Source organism: Lepisma saccharinum, chromosome 10 (assembly GCF_977018435.1).
Source record: "Lepisma saccharinum chromosome 10, izLepSacc3.1, whole genome shotgun sequence".
In the NCBI taxonomy this organism is placed as follows: Eukaryota; Metazoa; Arthropoda; class Insecta; order Zygentoma; family Lepismatidae; genus Lepisma; species Lepisma saccharinum.
The window spans coordinates 70,578,416-70,600,004 of record NC_139238.1 but is presented as its reverse complement, the minus strand read 5'-3'; the positions used below and the strand labels follow the sequence as shown (position 1 = coordinate 70,600,004).

General features: G+C 38.7%; 1 protein-coding gene across 1 annotated transcript in view; it reads right to left on the bottom strand.

The window, feature by feature from the left end:
- LOC145994374 (MFS-type transporter SLC18B1-like) overlaps positions 1–21,589 on the bottom strand; it is a 91,873-nt gene that overhangs the window by 2,731 nt on the left and 67,553 nt on the right. Inside the window, exons 8-10 of the mRNA XM_083130487.1 lie at positions 20,106–20,296; positions 18,113–18,208; positions 13,608–13,776 (exon numbers count right to left, since the gene is read on the bottom strand). Coding sequence (XP_082986613.1) covers positions 13,608–13,776; positions 18,113–18,208; positions 20,106–20,296 — 456 coding nt within the window. The remainder of the gene's footprint in view (positions 1–13,607; positions 13,777–18,112; positions 18,209–20,105; positions 20,297–21,589) is intronic.

The following is a 21,589-nucleotide window of genomic DNA, read 5'->3' as shown; positions in this document are numbered from 1 at the left end:
ACTGTCACAATCTAGAGCCGCTATTGAATGCAAAAACAGCAATACTTCAAACTTTGAAATCGACACCGACGGTGATATTTTTGTTATTTCACGTCACTGTTCTACCAGTCTCGGATAATCGCAATGATTAAGGTTGAAGATGTGATAGATGGAAGTGGGATGCAGACAATGACACATCTTCACCTTACTTCGAAGCGCGTGCGCTAACCAATTAGCCACGGGGTTGGCTTTTTTGTGTTTATCAGTTCACCAAATTAATTTATTCGTCATTCAAGATCCAGAGGTAGAAAAGCAACGTAAAATAACGAAAACAGAAAAAATACCATTCACTTATCATCACCCAACAATTTCATGCTGACCAAATCCACACACGAACCTCTTTTGGCATTCGTTTTGCAGAATGGCCTTGGGGATTAAACATCGCCCATTTACTGGTTCAGCTCGAGACAATCCAGGTGACCATCTTATCGAAGCTTATCTTCAATCCTTCACACAACTTCGCTATTTGCTTCTTACAGGTTTGACATCTTAACAGAACTTCTATCGAACATCGCTCATAGAGTATATTTTACCTATCAGCTCTTAATTAACCTTCTAATTTTCACATATTTTTTATTTTTATTTAGCGTCGCTTTTCTTCCACTTTCGGGCAATCGCGACGATGAAGATGAGTGAAGATAAAATAAATAGAACATTCAGAAACAACACCAATGCCCAGACCGGTATTCGAACCTAGGATCCTTGACGTAAAACCGTCTAGTGCTACCACTCAGTCAATTTTCACATAGAAACTTACACTTACACACCTCTTCCTTACATATGTGTTTTGTTTTACCTGCTGCAGTTCTCTTATGGTGAATTCTAACCCCTCATTTCAGGTTGATCTCATGTTTATAGCTATTGCTTTGTAGTGAATGATAATCCTATTACGCCATGTGAATCTTACTCCAACAAAAATCCTGTTAGAGGATGGAAACGTTACGTGTGTAATGTTGTTAAAATTCTGCTTTGGTTAGCTTTTTTAGTGTATTGAATGAATATTGCATTTTCATTTCGTGTTGAGGCATATTTTCGTCACCTAGATTTTGCATTTAAAATATGTAGGTCCAGTATATATTAGTCACTGTGAATTCGAGTCAATTAAAACAGTTTGCGTTGTTGCGAGATTATCTATGAGGCATAATGAATAAGTAGAGAAAATGCAACTTGTATATCAAAATTGCTATGTCCAACTGATCTCCGAAAGTATTGTTTAGCACGTCACATTTCAAGTATAGTCCATGATTGTATCTAGTATATGAACGAGATGTGTCCCTCCTCTCAAACAATACGTGGCTTGTCCCCACCGAACGAAGTGTGTCACTTATAAATTAAGTGTCCGAAAGCAGGTATTACGAGGGTCACTATTTATATTTTGAGCCTTGGCAACACTGATTGAAGTTAGGCGCGATTTGACGTTTACACGGAATCGTCTGGCATTATTGACCATAACGTACTTCAAATGTTTTGTCAATAGCTTCATTTGTGTTGTTTATGTTACCTTGGAGATTGCACGACAACAATAAAATGGAATTAACTCGTGAACATTTTCGTGCGATGATTTTTTACGATTTTCGACGTGGATTAACAAGACAAGAGTGCATCGATCAACTTACTTCCACATTTGGCGATGAAGCCCCATCCTTTGCCACTGAAACGCTGGTATAACGAATTTAATCGTGGCCGCCATTCGCTCACCGACGAGATTCACGAAGGTCGTCCAAAATCAGTTGTTGTTCAAGAAAACATTGATGCTGTGCAAAACCTAATACTGCAAGATCGTCATGTGACATACTGTGAGATTGAGGCAACCATAGGCATTAGTTCCACCAGCATATATAAAATATTACATGATCATTTAGCTGTGAGAAAGGTATGTTCTCGTTGGATCGCACACAATTTGACAAAAACTCAAAAAGACGCTCGCGTCAATTGGTGCAAACAAATGCTCAATAAATACAATCGTGGTGCTTCAAAAGACGTATATAAGATTGTAACAGGTGACGAATCATGGATATATGCATATGAGCCGGAACGTAAACAGCAGTCGACTGTATGGGTGTTTCAAGATGAACCCAATCCAACAAAAGTTGTTCGCGCTCGAAGCACATCGAAACAAATCGTCGCCTGTTTTTTCGGGAAAACTGGTCATGTGGCAACTGTGCCTTTAGAGGAACGTAGAACGGTCAACTCTGAATGGTACACAACAATTTGTTTTCCAGAGGTCTTCGGTCAAATACGGAAAACAAACAAACGCCGTCGGATCATTCTTCATCAAGACAATGCCAGCTGTCACACATCTCGTCTAAAAACCGACTTTATGAACAGTCAAAAAATGGAATTGATGGGTCATCCGCCGTACAGTCCTGATTTGGCACCCAATGACTTCTTCTTGTTCCCGAATGTCAAGAATAAAATGCGTGGACAACGATTTTCGTCGGCGGAAGACGCCGTTGATGCGTTCAAAAACCATATTATGGAGGTGTCTCAAGAAGATTGGAAAAACTGCTTTGACAAATGGTTCGAACGAATGCAAAAGTGTATTGACCATAAAGGAGAATACTTCGAAAAACAATAAAGCAGTTTTCAATGCCAAATTCCTGTTTTTTCATTGTTAGGCTCCATATATAAATAGTGACCCTCGTAGTCATGAACAGAACAAAAAATACTCCTGAGAAATTACAAATTTTACACTCCAGTTCATGGTCGGGAGTTATTGACGGCACCCCACCTTATCCGCTTTAGGTTCCGGGTTCGAGTCCTGGTCTGGCAATCTCTTTTTTAAGTGTCTCTTCATCAATTTAATCTCATTATCATCCATCTTCATAGTTTCGATTAATTGTAAAGGTGACATAAAAGCAAAGCAAAATAAGAACAAATACAAATAATTGTAAAATGACTACAACGTCAGAACTACATTTGAAAAATATAATGCGAGCAGAAGGTTCATCTTCAAACAGGCATTTGGGGAGAATTGTGTAGACAGACAGCATGCTCCCGAAAGTTGCCAATCCACGTGTAGCATGACCTTCGATACTGGAGTTGAGTTATGCTTTTCAGGAAAGTTAGCTGGACGCTCCTCAAGCCTCTTATCAAGATTGCCTCGGTGTTCGCAGCATTGCCAACTCATTTTTCGTCGAGAAAATCTTTTTTCTCCTAATTCATTTGCTGTTGATTGTACAGAGTATACATGCTAGTGAACATTTGTATTACAAATGTCGTAAATGTGTGGCTGCAGGAGGGTAACATTATCAGCACCTTTTGTAACAAGGTGCATGCTCATTTTAATTCTAACTGTCAATGTAATTGTATGAGATTATTTCATTATAAAGCTAGTGGTTCCAGTTACGCGGATGTTGCATCACGTTTGCCGGCAGATGAGCTCTCGCTGCCCGGTGCGCTTGCCGCCGCTCCACGGGCGACTCGATCGTAAAATGCACTGTACAAAGTCGAGTTGGAGCAGGGCATTTCTTGCTGGGGGTTGTGGCGAGCTCCTGTAATCCAGCTACTTGGAAGCTTGTACTACTGGACGGGTTCCCCTTTTCTGGGGGGTAAGATAACATCCACGGCTTCTCACTTGTACCACGAGATCTAGTGTTGCTGCTGGATGTCATTGGGGGCTTGACATTTCCGCAGGAACACTGTCTCCGGAAGTGCGAAGTCCGTGAATGGGGGATTCGGACAGTAGTACTTAATTTTTTCAACTCTCGCTTGACCTAACAGAGACATCTAGCAGCAAATGGCGGTACTACTAGCAGATTTTTTCCCCCAATATACTAAGTTGAAAAATTACACTTCACGTGTTCATCATCTACATCTGACCCCATTGGCGTACGCAAAGGGGAGCTAATGGTGCTACAGCCCCTCCCGAACTATTGAGAATCAGAATTTTCAAATGAAAGCAGTAAGGAACTTGGGAAAAATCCAAGTTGTTAATAAAAACTTTCCCTAAAATGAAACTTACCAATTTTTTGTCATTTAATGAAGAAGTATTTTTTATTGGGTAAGTCGGCACGTGGCCATTTTGCACCCTTCATGTACACGGAGAAATGGCCCCTTACTAAAAATTCTTATATAAGGGTTAAAAAAGGAGGTGTAAAAAGTCCCTTGGGAAAAGCTTAAAGTGTAAAGTGCAAGTTTGTAAAGAGATCTATACAAGAGAAGCACTGCACATTAAAAAGGTAAAAACATACTAAACACTTCCCCACAGATAGACATACAGCATTTGCCAAAACACTGTCGTCTCACAACAGGGATGATAAACAGTTGGGGAGATTAAAAGTCTGAGAAAAGCAAATCGACACATTCAAGAAGAATATGCCGAACACTTAGGATGACATTTCAGACAGACACAGCACATTGGAGGGTCCAGCCCTTCCAGCAAGTGACCATGTGTGAGACTTCTGTGTCCAATACGCAGCCGATTTACAACAACTTCTCCTCGACGGAATGGACGGTACGACGATCCACCAAGCACCAATGGTGGGCTTAGTAGCTCGAAGCTTGTTTCCCGTTACTTCGCCCCACTCATCCTGCAAAGTGTCAAGAAGGGAACAACGAAAGACATTCTGCAGGTCGCTAGCTGGCAGAAGGTAGACGAGAACGTTGCCGTCTGCATCAGCAGACTTGGCGGCAGCATCGGCTGCTTCGTTACCCTGTATCCCCACGTGACCCAGCAGAAGTGAACATCAGCACTGGCAGATAAGGACACAAGCCGTCGAAGGATACCTTGCGCTACCAGGTGCCTGGAATTCGGTGATGAAAAACTTTTAAAACAAAAGTTTAAAATGCTAATTACGAAATATTTTAAAGTATATCCCGACCAAGAATATAGTTAGGTGCGAGCCGAAGGGTTCAGACCCCTCCCCCCAAAAAGACTTACCAATTACTAAAATTAAATAATGAAAATATACTTGTTTAGCATTTGATGTATAATCGATGATTATTAATTTCCTTTGGACTTATTGGAAGGCAAGAATTACATTGAAATCATAGGGTTTTGAAAGATAGTACCAAAGTTTGATGCATTTATGATGATATGCATAAAATATTAATCAGAATCTTTACGTTTCGCCAAGTGGATCAAAAATCCTATTTTGTTATTTATTCAATTTTTCACCTATTTGACATTAATTTATTTGCCAGGACACTTATTTTTACACAAGTTACGCCGATCTTAAACCTTCGGCGAAAAGTCTACGAGCACCTCCACCTTCTTCAGTTCACCTCGGGCCATAAGGAAGCATGCTCCATCCACTCTGTCCCTCCCCTCCACGCGTGAGTACGGTGCACAGGAGTTGCGGGTCTGCGCAGGCTTTTTTGCTTGTGGTTCCACTATACAGTTAAACCAGTTAATGAATTGGTACTGTTACATGTCTTGCACAGAATTTGTACCTATTCATGTAATAATAACAATAAATTATTTTACTTAGTATATAATTTAATGTAATCATTTTAATTTAAACGTAAGTTTTATAACTGCTGATACACATGGTTCGGAACCCTCGCCCCCACCCCATCCTCGAAATATATTTTTAGAGATACGTGCCTCTTTCCCCCTTACCTAGAACGCAGATAAGTGATCCACTTTTAACATTAACGAAAATAATGCATATTGATCTTCTTGGCTGGCCCCACGCCCTCCCCTTGGATTTTCGTGTTTACGTATAGATGGAGCCACTGACGTAACATGATAGTTGTTGACTTGTTCCTAAACACCACAGGCGCTGATATCCTTTAGTTTCCACGAAAGCTCAAGGGAAAATAAACAAGTAAAACAAAATGATAATGATGAGTGGTAATTAACGATGCTAATGGGCACAAATTCAAATTTTAGAGCGTTTGTTTGTAGTTATATATGATGTCTGTACATAAGAAGCGTCCCCAACAATTTTGAAAAGATACATATGGCAAGTTCCTAGTCAAATTATTTTCTTTCTGTAAGATTTTGCTCCTTAACATTTCAATTATGTTATTGTTCGGTGTGCGTTTCCAGAGGAATGTAGAAGGCTTAGGTGGGCAGGCCATGTGGCACGAATGAGAGAGCAAAGAAGAGTTTACAGGATTCTTGCTTGGAAACCTGATGGTAAGAGACCAGTAGGAAGGACAAAACGAAGGTAGAGGAATAACGTTGAGATTGACCTAAAGGAAATCGGTATAGGGATGGAAAAGAGTGGATAGATCTTGTTCAGGATAGGAACAAATGGAAAGCTTGTATTGTTGCAGCCATTAAGCTTCGGGTTTAAGAAGGCTAGAGAGAGAGACTATAACGATATGAAAGGTCTTTGAGTGTAAAAAAGATAAATGTTTAGTTAGTTTGCCACTAGATGGCTTTGCTTTGGAAAAAGAGGCGTGGCTAAGAAATACTTGAGGTCAGTGGAAAGCGAGTCTCATGTGAAAACTTCACTTCCCACTGAAAAGCTGAGGTCAAAGCACGTTGAGTTCTTTTGAGTGTAAAAAGGGACATACTCGGAATGGAACCAAGTCCAGGGAGTAGCGGTTTTTGTAGTGGTTTTGTATTTTAAGTTTTGCTATGTAGTGTATTTAGTTGGGCTATTTTAATTAAAGCACAGCACACTTGTTCTATTCTGAGATAGGTTTTTAGGGGGAAAATGAATATTATAATTGGATATTAGATTGAAATTACTATAATCCCTTTTTATTAAATAAAGTGTTAGGAAGTCAGTTAGAATTACATCTTTATGTAAAGATTTAATTTTATAATTCAATTTCTGAAAAATTGTTTCTTGGTTACTTATTGAATTTAGATTGGGGTTTATATTATTATTATTATTCTCATTTATGTTGTCTCAAGCACTTCAGGCATGATATTTAATAAACCTCTTTACGATCAAGCCTTTATGTATAATTCATTTAAACCTGCAACTTTAAGGCTTAAGCCTTGCACTGCCATATTTAAGCTATATTTCATCAAATCTATGCTCATCCCTATCTTCGAAAATTAGCCAAAAGGGGCACAAGACGCGAATTAAAATAAAGCAAATCAATCAATCAACCAGTATGAATTCGCAGCCGAGTTGTTATCGCAGCTCCCTACGACGCCAGGGGTTGGGGAGTTCGAATTACGGACTGAGCATGGGTGATCTTTATGAGAATCCCTTCATCAACTTCGTCATATCTAGTGTTGCCCACGGGACGAGACGGGACAGGCTTTTAAAAATTCGAGACGAGACGAGATTGATCATGTGTCCCTTTGACAAACGAATATTTTCGAGACGAGACAGCATTTCCCAGCATTTCCACGAGACGAGACAGGCCAAAGTCTCGTCTCGTGGGCAACACTAGTCATATCATCACTGATCCTCATCTTCGCGATTAGCAAAAAAGGGAAGAAAATTGACGTAATATGAACCAAATTAACCAATCAGTGTGATTGATTTCCCGAAAGAGCGACTATGGGATTCGCCCATCTTATAACCGCCGCCATGTAAAGCCGAAAAAAGTTGGGAGCAGAAGGTCTGAAGATGAATGTCTAAGTGTATTACAGCTTATTATACAAGATGTTTGTTTAGTCCTGTTATAATAATAATAATAATAATAATCCGTGGCTCGATAACCCTTGGAGGGGCTTGGCCTATCTCCCGACTGCGAGGTCTCCCTCCCACAATCCTACCAAGAGGTGTGGAGATCTTCAACCGGTAATGGGGGGTGACGTAGGGTCAGCATGTCGAACCCCCAGCCGTTGTAGGAGATTTCGGAGACCGGATTACGCTACTCACTCGTAGCTCGCCAATTAAGGAAGTAAAATTAATTATAACTATACACTATTTAAATTAGATATTTGTAGGATTTCGGGGGCTTCAGTTTCCCAAGCCCCCTCCCTGGCTACGTGCATTGGTAGTGAAAGGTAAACAGAACAAATTGCTTTTTACTCAAGACAAGATAAAATTGTTAAAAATGTCCAAGCAAGTAAAAGTTGGTAAAGTAGAAAAATATTTGAAGCTCCTTCTCGGACTTCCTTAGGCTTCATCAGCCAGCATTGCTACCCCTTACTAGTACATTACCCCCCCTGCTTCTTTGGGTGGGCTAGGAGCTACAAAGTCGAATTGGAGCAGGGCATTCCTTGCTGGGGGTTGTGGCGAGCTCCTGTAATCCGGCTGCTTGGAGGCTTGTACTTTTTGATGGATTCCCAGTTTTGGGGAGCCAAACGATTTTACGACTTCGCACTGGTACACCCAACAGCAAAAAAAAACAGTAGGCGAATTGTCCACCACCATTTTCATTCGGTCTGTATTACACATTAGGATGACAATGAATTGAAATAAGAACGTCAATAAGCAGAGAACAATGCCTGCATCGAACCAACATACTTTCATTCCTTAAAACAACACAGGATGTAGAATAAAAAATTAATGAAGATAGTGGTGGACAATTTGCCTACCACTATCTTTGCCGTTGACTGTACCTTCCTTCACGTACCCATATTCTACATCTGACCCAACTGGCGTTCGCAATGGTGAACTGATGGGGTTACAGCCCTCCCCCTTCCCCCTCCCCAGAAATTTGAGAAAATCAAAATTTTAAAATGAAAGCAGTAAGAAACTCGGGAAAAATCCAAAGTTATAAATATAAGCTCCCCTTAAATTGACCCAAATTGACCCGTGCGGTCTAAGGCTCTGTGCTTTGGGCTCAGATTGCGGAACGGTATGGGTTCCAGTTCGCCTGGGTTCAGTCTCTAGGTTCTCGGCCTGTGTATAGGTCCGGTACCCACCATCGTGAGGCAATTGGGGAGCTACAAGTGAGTAACGTAAACAGGTCTCTGAAATCTCCTACAACGGCTAGGGGTTCGGCGTGCTGACCCCACGTCATCCCATTATCAGTTGAAGATCTCCACACCTCTATATAGGATTGTGGGAGGCAGACTGGCAGTCGGGAGATAGGACAAGGCCCTTCACGGGCTCTAGAGCTCCGGCTTATTATTATTATTTTATATACGTATGTGTGTGTGTGTAACAGCAAAAATGATACAAATTGTCTCTCAAATGTGTTTAGCAGCAACAATCCGAAGTACATAGTTAGTCTCGCTTCTCTTTCTGGTAATTTAGAATCCATTACAGAAGAGAAACACTGCGAGCGAAACGAACATGAAAATTTTTAGAGCCACATTTTTGCAAACTGCAAACTATTGATTTAACAGGGCGCAAATAATTTCACGTGGCGCCATGGCATTCTTTTTTACAATTTATGCCTCCACGATTGCGTAGTGGTAGCGTCGACGCCTTGTAATAAAGGGGTCCCGGGTTTGATACCCGGTGGAGGCACATAGTGGTTCGGATCCCATTTCAAAACGTAGGTCCAGTCCCGATTAGCCTTAAGTGTGTATAAGTGGACTTAAAACACAAACGCAATCAATGTTTTACAATTTTTTTTCACTTAGATCGTTCGGCTCCCAGGGTTGACTCCCGCTGTCCCCTAGCTACGGCTCTGAGACAACACTCTAAGGAAAGGAGATATTGCGAGCGAAGCCAGCAAAAAACAATTAAGGAATGTATTTTTATTTGTATAAAATTTTAAATCGAGAGGGGAAATTGCCCCTCTTTGCCTTTCTATTCTCCCGGCTCAAAAACCACTTGCAAGGGCGCCATTTTGGTACTAATATCTAGAAGAGCGTTACCGACGAGCTGACACTTTACAACCCTGCTACGAACAATGAAACAACGCCTCCGATGCTGTGTAGCTGTCCACAAGAAGTATTTCGAAGTGGATAACCTTGATTTGTAAAAAAGGTACAGTATGTATGGTTAAAAGAAAATCAGTCTCATTACTTTTCTGCCACACTACGTGAAAACTAATTTCATCTTGAGTATCCTTTTGTCCTGTTAGGCCCACTTTAGACGAAAGTATTTTCCTTAGCATTTTTCTTAACATTTATTACATGACAAAAAGCCACCGTGTAAAGTGAGAAACGTTATGGCATTTCAGATGCCATGGCATTTCTCAAGGATAAAGTCGGTTCTATTTCCATAGCCGCATTCCTCGTAGCATAACCAATCAGAAGCGACCTCATGGTCACGAGTCGAAATGTAATGGCGGTCGCGTGAGATGTAAACAACGTATCACTTCACAGTTTTAAACGACAATAAGTAATTGAAACAGCTAACTGAAATGTTCCATAAAATGCTTTCGTGTAAAGTACTATATCTGTTATAAGGTTTTTGGAAGCATTTATGCTAGCAAAAATGTTAAAGGAAATGCTTTCGTCTATTGCTTAGATTCTGCTAGTCTTGCTTTTTTCACTTCGATCTTTGTCCCCCCTTGAATTGATTTCCGTCCAAGGTTGCCCCCTGTGGTTGTGGCACTGCTTTTCGGTCCCCTTTGGTGTTCGGGCCTGCCAACATTACACGCCCTGCTACCCTGTACGATACACAGCTGCTTCTTTTGGCTGGACAAGGAGCTACAAAGTCGAATTGGAACAGAGTATTTTTTGCTGGGGGTTGTGGCGAGCTCCTGTAATCCAGCTGCTTGGAGGCTTGTACTTCTGGATGGATTCCCCGTTTGGGGGAGTCAAACTACTTTCACGGTTTCGCACTAGTACCGCGAGGTTCTAGTGTTGCTGTTGAGTGCTGGATGTCAAAGAGGGCTTGACATTTCTCCAGGAACACTGTCTCCGGAAGTGCGAAGTACGTTGATCGGGAATTCAGACAGTAGTACTTATTTTTTTAAACTCTCGCTTGACCTGACATTCAGAGCCATCTAGGATCAAATGGCTGATCTACTAGCAGGATTTTTTTCTCCTATGTACTAACTGGATTTTTTTTTTAAAATTAGAATTCTCCGCAGTCACAGAGCTAGTAGCTTCCTTCACGTACATACCCGACCCCTGGCGTACGCAAAGGGGAGCTGATGGTGTTACAGTCCCTCCAGAAATTTGAGCAAATCAAAAATTTGAAATGAAAATTCCCCTTAAAATGACCCAAATTGATATTTTTGTCTATCAATGAACGAGTTAAAATTTTTGAATGCCATTTTCATGTACACAGGGAAATGACCCCTTTCTAAAATTCTTGAATAATAATAATAATAATCCGTGGCTTGACAACCCAGCCTTTCCTCTTGGAAATTAATGGCAACCTAAAAGTATACATTTCGCACATATAAGTTTATTTCAGTCTCAGTAATTTCTCTTATAAAGCGTCCCAAATACTAACGTGCAAATACGCGACGTAAATCCGCTGGTTATTTACGCAAGTACGTTACGCCAGATTGCCGAGACATACACTGGGACGTACATTTTGATCCGTACATCCTTCCCTCGGATCCCAGTTCTTCCAAGCGCAAGCTCAGGTAGTCCCGTACTACCAGCTTTCTCCAAAGGAGGTCCCCAGGGACAGACCTTGCAGCGGTGGAACCTCACGGATTATCATTGTTCACAATACCTGGGTCTTGGCTGAGGGAAGAGCAGGGGAATGGGCCTGGTCAAAGCAAACTATTGTAGGTGGCAGCACACCTGTTGTGTCCCCACGCTTTTGATGGGCAATTCTTCTCTCATTTAAATACATGAGAAATTTGATGCCGAACGTGCTGCTATTACATTAAATTGGAAGTTTACTTTCATCTTAACCTCAGAAATTATGTCTGAACGTGATAGTTGAATAATCAGTGCTGTAAAAGTAAGATTTTGGAATAGACGATCGTCAACAACAGGAAAGATATCGGAACTCAAAAAAGTAAAATTTGCACAGCACTTGTTTACGTCACTTGCAATTTCCACAATTTAAGTGCTTCATTGTTGTGAATCCGGTAAGAAATAATACATAATAATTCCGCGTGACTGTACTTTTATTTTTATTGTTATCATTAATAACCGACTCTTTTTCTTTACGTGATATCATACTTTTCCGTATAACTAGTAAATATGGTCCTCTGTTTAATATATACACATTTGTCGAGAAGAATAGTTATTTCAAAAAATATTTTATCTTCTGTTTCATGTCACGCAACCTCTAGGGCTTTCTTATTTACAGCAATTGTAATTATAAAATTGTTGTTTCCAAAAAAATAGACGAAAATACAAGGGGAAATATCTGCTTGCTTAATACTGTACAATGCAAACGTATGTTAGTATTAAGTTATCGGAAATATCATGCTCTTACGCACTTACTATATTTTTCTTTATAATTTTGGTAGTATCTCGTGTTTTCTCCGATTATAACTCCCGCCGTTGAATTACTCGCAAGTCTCAACAAGAGGAAACCTAAGAGTGTAGTGTAAAACTCTGAACTCTGTTATTTTTATTATCGATTTACACAAGAAATTCTTGCCAACGTTGAAAATAACGTTTGAATTGCCATCCCATCGCGCTCCAATGAAAAGCTTAGGGCAACCAAATGACGAACGAAATTCTTTAGGGACACAACAAGGGTGGCGCCGCCACCGGAAAAGTTTGGCAATGAACAGCCCCTTTATCTCCGCTGGTTCCTTCCAGTCCCAACCTGCCCTTTTATCCCCAGCCGCCTTTACGCACGCGTATACGCAGAAAAGTTAAGGCCTCCTAAACTTTGGGGTCGTAGGTAAATTACGGGGGTGTATGTGAAACTTACGGTGCGTACCGTCCGCAGGTCCTCAAATACTGTCGGATTTCTACGTTGCGTGCAAAATTTAATGACCTCGACGTGTTTTTACATTAATGTATGCCCGCCTTTAGGAACATGCTTGAACATGATATCTTCAAACAGAAGGAATATTACTTGAGGAGGCAACACTAGTATGGGGGAAAGTATGCCTCGTTTGTTCTGTGGGAAAAAATACGTTGTTTGCCAATGGGAAAAATCCTGCGAACGTCCATTACAACACCTGATGTGGTAGGTAGTCTATCATTTTTAGCAGAACAAACACACAGGAACAAACGTCACGGATGTGATCAAATGTTAAATTCAGGTTTCAAACATAAAGGCAGCAAAATGGCCTCTTTTGAATATCGTAGTTAAAACGCACTGGTTTGTCAACACTTGCAGGTGATGGCACACTACAAGATAAGCATACTGTCTTGATGCGTAACATCTCAGCAGAACATACCTGACGGAAGAAGCAAATACGTTGTGCTAAAAAACATAAAATTATATACAGGGTGTTCATCTTAAATGAATACATTTTTGCCTGAAATATAACAGTTCAGGATACAATGAAGCAACATGTTTGTCTCATCTGAATGAGCACCAAATTGCCTCATTCGTAACTGCATTGCAGTGGTTGAAGTGGCAGTACATTTTCTGTCGTACACACTGTATCAATTGTTAGATCCTGTTGGTGACGGGACTGCAATGATGATCTGATGAAGTCAGTTTGGCAACTTAACTTTTGCCAATGAGTTGTAGCCTTTGGTTTAATTGAAACATTGACATAAATTTATGAGTGTAATATAAAAATAATCAATATTGTTTCACTATATCTGAAATCTGTAAGTTTTCCCAAGCAACTGAAGATAGTTACATTCAACAGGAACACCCTATATTTATAAACTAAGCAGTTCACTGATTTATGTTATAAAGTTTTCTTTTTAAATATCTAGTATATGGACACTCTGTATATTAAGTAAATTAAAAACTCACCACTAGAACCTGTGTACCAATAACAAAGAGAGATCCCATTCTGAATCCGACGGCGTCCAATAAGATCCCTGCTACGGTTGGACCAATGAAGGCACCCAGATTGAAGGATCCTGCCCAAATGCCAGATATGAGACCATACGTGTGCATATCATTGGAAAACCCATTTTGCCTGAAAAGAAAGATCTTTTACAATTTTAAAATTCCATCGCAAGTATTGTGAAGCAACATTTTTACAGATCGAAGCAATGTAGAACATTAGTTTTAGAAAAGGCTTATTAAATCTCTAATGTTTAGTTCGGGTGATATTTCTAGATTACCTAGATTTGAGTCTTTAGAGGTATAATTACTTTTGCATTTTCAACTGAAAAAAACATTGAATATACCAGAGTTGCCATTTCAGTACGTTTTCGCAAATTTATAGCACTGAAAAATAAATGTCTGTCAAAAAGAACGTATCAAACAGATATTATGGAATCATAAACTTTTATTGCATTCTATTTTATGAAAGTAATCAGCAAAGATGAAAAATATCTATTGACTACAGAGTCATTCCATGCCAAATCAACAGATATATGTGCAATTTTTAACCTGACCATCTCCGATTTTCATGAAACTTGGGGAGTTGAAACTATGCATAGAACTTAGTAACTATGAAAATTTTTAGTCTCGTGCGTCTTGTAATTGTTAAATTATTCAAGGTCAAAGTTAGCAGAAATTGGCTTTTTTGAGCCCGCTTAGCTATACTAAATGTGCTGTAACTCCGCCCCTATTTCGCCTAGGAAGCTCAAATAAAGCTTATTGTACAGGGAATTGAATAAGCTTTCCAGTGATATATAACAAGCCTACCTTTGGATAAAAATATAATTTTGTCACGTGACCTTGACTTTTGACCTTGAATATCTCAAAACATGTCATCACCAAAAATCGTGAAAAAAATATATTTTGTCCCTCATACCATACTCTAAAACATATCAAAAAATCATTCTGGGACTGCAATGGGATCAGAAGATACAAAGTAATATGTGTAACTATGTGACTGATAAAAGCCCCATTACATGAACTATGAAGAGTCAAATGTCCCTTAACACTCCCCACAAAATGTGAAGGAGTTATCCTTGGTATAATTGGTCATGAAAGAAATAGGTTAGGCACAGGGAGATCCCTAGCCGTGTGTGTCAAACGCAGATCCGGCATATTGTTGACCGCCATATTGAATTCAACGCAAAAATTTCAAAGGAAAGGGGGTGATGTGATATATCAAATGAGGCTAGAATTTCACGAGAAATGAAGTGACGAAGGTTTATCCAACATATATTTAACCAGCAAAAATTTATTACTGCATGCTTGTAACCATTTTCTCCTTTTCGAGGTGTTAAAAACAAAGCATTGGAATGCTCCTAACGTGTTAGGAACTCATCGAGATCACGCTGACATCTTGGGAGAGAAAGAAGTATACGCACCATTGCATATGATTTTAATCAGATACACTCACCAAATAGTTGAATAGTGAAGAATATTGGGAAAAGTATCTCAAACAATTACGTGACACTTCCTTTGGAATGAAAAATTCTTCATTGACGAGGCTAATTTTTATGTTCACGGTGAAATTAATAAAAATAATATGCAATACCTGTGATTTGCTCAGTCGAATAGTTGTTGCTGGTAAGCAAATTATGTGGTATAATGTATGGCGAACGGAAATGGTTGGTCCATATTCAACAACGGAACCTTAAATGGTGAGAGCTTCTTGGATTTGTTAAGTGAACAGGTTTTTTCACCCTTGCTTACGGGATATGGCACTTTTCGAGAGTTTTGAAACAGGGCAGAGAGTGACCACACTATGTGGACATTTTCGCAATTTCTTCATGGTAATTTTCTGGGTAGATTGATGGGCACACGGGGATCTATTAAAACGCCTGCACATTCCCCAGATCTAACATCATAGGAGGACTTTTACCTTCAGAAACATTTGAAGAGAATGGTGCATGCACTAAAAGTCCCTGATATTGACCATCTGAGAGAAGGCATAGTTGTCGCACATGCTACATTGCCAAATGTTCTATGCGAGTGTGAGAGACGTCAACGAGTGTGCTCACAGGAACATTGACAACATTATAATGTGCATATATCATAAGTGAAAGATATGTGTATAACTTTTTGCTGGCGTAAGATACGTTGGAAAATCCTTCGTCACTTCATTTCTCGTGAAATTCTAGCCTCATTTGATATATCACATCACCCCCTTTCCTTTGAAATTTTTGCGTTGAATTCAATATGGCGGTCAACAATATGCCGGATCTGCGTTTGACACACACGGCTAGGGATCTCCCTGTGCCTAACCTATTTCTTTCATGACCAATTATACCCAGGATAACTCCTTCACATTTTGTAGGGAGTGTTAAGGGACATTTGACTCTTCATAGTTCATGTAATGGGGTTTTTATCAGTCACATAGTTACACATATTATTTTGTATCTTCTGATCCCATTGCAGTCTCAGAATGATTTTTTGATATGTTTTATGGTATGAAATGAGGGACCAAATATATTTTTTTCACGATTTTTGGTGATGACATGTTTTGAGATATTCAAGGTCAAAAGTCAAGGTCACGTGACAAAATTATATTTTTATCCAAAGGTAGGCTTGTTATATATCACTGGAAAGCTTATTCAATTCCCTGTACAATAAGCGTTATTTGAGCTTCCTAGGCGAAATAGGGGCGGAGTTACAGCACATTTAGTATAGCTAAGCGGGCTCAAAAAAGCCAATTTCTGCTAACTTTGACCTTGAATAATTTAACAATTACAAGACGCACGAGACTAAAAATTTTCATAGTTACTAAGTTCCATGCATAGTTTCAACTCCCCAAATTTCATGAAAATCGGAGATGGTCAGGTCAAAGGCTGTGTTGATTTCGCATGGAATGACTCTACATGTAAATAATATTATAAATGTATGGTAATAGTACTACATTTTGTATAGTGAATTGCCGTTTAAATAATACTTTGGTAAGAAAACAGTTATTCTTGACTTTGGTAATTGGCTATTTATAAAACTGAGAGAAAAGCATACATCAAATTTACATAATGAAGAAGTTAGGTTGAAATAGTAGATTATTAAGATACGTAACATTATTCACAATTATGTAGCATGCTTTCTACGTTTATTAAAGTTACTTCCTGTAATATCTTAAATAACAGTGAATATAAAAACTATTCATTATTCTATAAATGCAATGCATTATTCAGCTTCGAAATGCTTAATTTTGTTTCTATATTTGGTAATCGTAAATGTGAACTAGATCCACAAGTTGATAAAATTAAGGTATATCATTAACCTGACGGAAGTCGTCAATTGGTGCTTCAAACGCGTAGGAATCATACTCTTAATTTTTATGGTTATTTAATTTTCGTATCTTGGATACCGACAAATTTGCGGAAAATGACAATTATAACTAGGATAATTCAACGTAAATTTCCACATATCTGAAAAATTAGTGAGTGCTATCGGAATATCGGCCGACCGCGTTGGCCGAGTGATTAGCTCAAGGCGCTACGACGCCAGGGGGACATTTTTGAATCGCGGCGCCTTTTTGTGTTTGTGTCTCTTCATCAATTTCATCATATCATCACTCATCCTCATCTTCGCGATTAGCCAAATGTGGCAGAAAAGCGAGGTATAATAAATCAAATCAGAATATGGTCCATGTGCAGCATCAGCTTGTTTCCATTAGCTTGAGAAATAAAATATGTATGAAAGTGTTGTATTTCAATAGAGTACCCTACAAGTACAGTATGTTTCAAAAGTAATGTTTTAAAAGTACATGTTGCTTGCGTATATTAACAAAAGTTGGATCTGTTAGTGTTAGGAACTATAATGGCACTTTTTCACTAAACACATATAATAAGCAGTCCCAGACGTATCCAAAGCTGCACATGACCAATATTGGTTGCAAATGAAGGATTAACATGGCATAAGTCATCGGAAGTATAATTTTTGCCCTTCGATAAATTATCTATTTTTTTTTTCACTGAAAAGTACAGTTCTGGAAAAATTAACGCTGACTTCCGCCATTTATTATTTTATAGAATTTTCTGCATGGAGTAAGTTGATATGTTAAGAATTCAAAAATATCTCATTGCATGACGCTTTATAATGGAGAAAACCCAGTGTAAATTTCTCTTACGGTCTTTATGTTATAAGAGATCAAAGTTTGAGTTGCACGACTTTTGAAACACACTGTACAACAGCCACATTTAATTTTAATTAATTTTTCAGATCATTTTGACAACATTCTATGAGATTTTTAAGTCTTTTTTTATACTTAACATACTCTTCTGTGACTTTTCTCAAAATTTGGATTGATTTTACTAATATTTTCAAAATTGAACAGAATATTTTGCCTGCTGATGTAAACTTGAGATTTCTAATGTATCATTGATAGGAAATAATGATAAAATTTATCTGTATAGCTAGTATATTGCAGTATAAATGGCAATACTTACAAACAGGAACGAAGAGCTTCGATGAACGACGCAACATGAAGGAATGCAAGTCCAGTGCCATTAAGGAAAAGTCCCAAAATACACAGCCATAAAATTCTGGATGGAACAAAATAGAACAAAATCTTATTCATATGCTCATACAGAATGTCACCTCACTCCACGATGTAAAGGGATTGAATATATTAAATGAGAACGACAAAGTAAATTTGACAGCAAATTAATAAGGTGTTATATAGCCATGAATTATAAATGAGACAGTGCTGAAATATGTTGACTTATTTCTGACTATAAATCGTGACTATTTGTTTTGTGAGTAGTTAAGTTTTTGTGAACAAAAATAATTGAAGTTACTGCTGCATAACATAAGTATATTGCAAAATCATGTAGCAAATTAGGCTACCATATTACTATTATATTGATGTAGGAATTAAAGAAATACCTAAGATAACGTGTTCTTTAACAGTAACTTTTAAGGTATTTAAAATATAAGGTTATTATTTGTCCCCATTAGAAACAGTAAATATATAACATGGTAATATTTTATTCAGGGCTGGTGGGAAGTAGGGAGACCAGAGTGAAAAGTTGGGGGAATGTCAGCGTAGAAATTAGGGGGTGCGAAAAATCCACCCTGCTGGGGTGAAAAGTTTATCTTGAACTGGCCCTGATTAAACAGTAGCATCAAAAGGGAGTTAAGTACTGCAGGGAAGTTTAATATTGAGAATGGAACAGAACCGGAGTCTTGGAATTAAAATATAAGGAAGGAAAAATAATTATTAATAGTTGAATGCCAGTGTCATATGAAGAAGGACGAGAGAAATACCAAGATCTGATTAGCAATAACTGTAAATGAAACAATCGTGAAGATAGGACGGAAGGAAGGGGAAAGATATACCATGTCAAAGGAAGAACAACATAAGTAAGTAGCTCATTGTAAAGAACATGTCAGGCAATTACAAAGAAAGGGTAGACGAGGCAGTGAAGGAAATATAAATGTGATTTGAAATGAATGAGAGTGAAGCAATGTTTCAAAGAAGATAAGAAGAGAAAATTAATTCATTGATATAATATGTTAGTGAAACGGTGTATAAAACAGAAGGGAAGAAGCTTAAATGGAAAACCAGGAAGAAGATAATTGCAAAAGAATTTGTCAGTGAAGCAATATTTAGACTACAACAATGCTTGAGCACAGAAGATTAAGACAAAGAACTGAACAAAAAACTATATTCAAGCAATATTTGTAGAAAGGTTTCAGTAAGAACGAGGACAATAACACATCGGAAACGTGATATGGTCAAGGTACATCAATAAGATAAGGTTTAAAGCCAAGAATGGAATAAGGGTGAGAAGAAAAATAGTTGAAAGGATTCCGCTGAAATAATGTATTTAAGGAACTTATGAGAGAATAAAATATTAATAGTTGGATGGCAAGAATATGTCAGAAGACGAAAATGTTATTTCAAGAATGAAATGAAGGAAATTCAGAGATAACCAGGAATGACAGATGAATAGTTGGAAGACAAGAATATGTTAGAATGAGAATATGCCATTCAAACAATGTAGTGAAGGAAATTCTGAGAGAACCAGGAATAGCGGATGAAGATTTGGATGGTGGCAAGAGTATGTCAGAAGGAGAAAATGTGTCATTCAAACAATACATTGAAAGAAATTCTGAGAGAATGGGGGAATAGCAGATCAAGAGTTGGAGGACAAGAGTCATTCAAATAATTTATGGGAGGAAATTCTGAGAGAATTTGGAATAGCAGATGAATAGTTGGATTGCAAGAATATGTCAGTAGGAGAATATGCCATATAAACAATATATTGAAGGAAATTCTGAGAGAACCAGGATTAGATGATTAATGAGTTGGATGGCAAGAATTTAGACGTGATTTCAGAGGATACTCTAAGGCTCAGAGTAGCAATGAACATTGATATATCTTAAGAGTAGAGCAAATAGAGTGACAAATAGGTAGTAGAAAATAAGTTAACTCACGTGGGTAATGGTATGAATGGCGCTGGTCCAATGAGCGAGAACCCGATGATGACAAGGACGCTTCCGATGACCGCCGATAGTCTCGGGTGAAGGAAGGTGTCACAGAAGCGACCCACCACTGGAGCCATGATCCCGTAAGTTCCTCCAGAGACGATGAATATCCCTCCCGTCGCCAGAGGGGACAGTTCGAACTGTAAAGATGGAGAAAAAAGTACAGATATTAACTAGGAATACATGCAGGAAGACACAGTTATGAGGAAAGGCAATATTATCCCAATTTGCACCAACGCCGATTTACTTGCGAGTAAGATTAAACTCGCAGTTAACCCACGAATCGGCTGATTATCTGTTGCACCAACAGAAACGACGGGTAAGGTGGTAGTAATGGGAGGGTCAACTTTACCCTCCTAGATCGGTGAGTAAAAGCGGAGTTAATCCAAGAGCAGAGGAGTAATGGCTGCCATCTGCAACCGGTTATGTATCACTTCAGAATTTCAAAACTAAATAAATGTATAATTGGAAGTTATAGACTTAAACTGTATATATAAAAAGAAAGGAATTCATAGCATGTTATTGATTATATACTTTGGCAGATGTTCTACTGTGCACATTCTGCAGTACCGAGTTTGTAAAATTGTACGTGTAATACGTATAAACAAACACACCCAGTAGCAGGAGAAAGTGGAACAATCTTAGCCATAAAGCGATCGTGAATACTACCTGCATCGAAATCAATCTTCAAATATCACTATAAAACTATACCTGCCGCAAAATTAGTTTGATATTGACGCTTGTGAAGCACGCGGAGAAACCGAGTCTACGTCACTGTGGGAGGGTGGGTTGCTGGCATGCGAGCCAATCAAACTCTTCCCAGTGCTTCACACAAGCCCTGGTTACTTAGCAACAGGAAACGTTTATCACAGTGTTGCCGCTTCTCGGGTGATTGTTCCTGCGATCAGATTTCAAGTTGTTGGGAGAGGACGTGTTGTTTGTTTGTTGCGTTGTATTGAGTTGCTGTGATATTTAACCGGTCCGTTTGTGTAGTGTTTATTGAATTTAGCGTATTGTTTGTTGTATAGAGCGTGTTGTTTTAGTGTGTGTTTTTTTTAAACATAATTATCTGTGTTCTGCTTGTGTGAAGAATGTCAAACAGAGGAGACAATACTCGAGATGACAATGTACCAAAGAGGCCATGCACTAAAAGAAAGAAAGCTTTAGGTAAAAGAATTCATCTCAAGGGCAAAACGCGGGAGATCGTTTGTTCTGGGCGCAAATATTCTGAGCAAGAGAAAAACAATGGGGGTTCAACCATTTCTCTAAATAAACTTCTGGACAGGACTGCTGCTGCTGTCGGCATGTCTAAGAACACTATTGTTACCATAGGGAAAGAAAAATATAATGTGGTGGAAATAAATCAATGCGAGGCTTGAAAATTGGAAACCCCAGGAAAGAAGAGGAATATCAGTAAACGCGTGACAAATTTA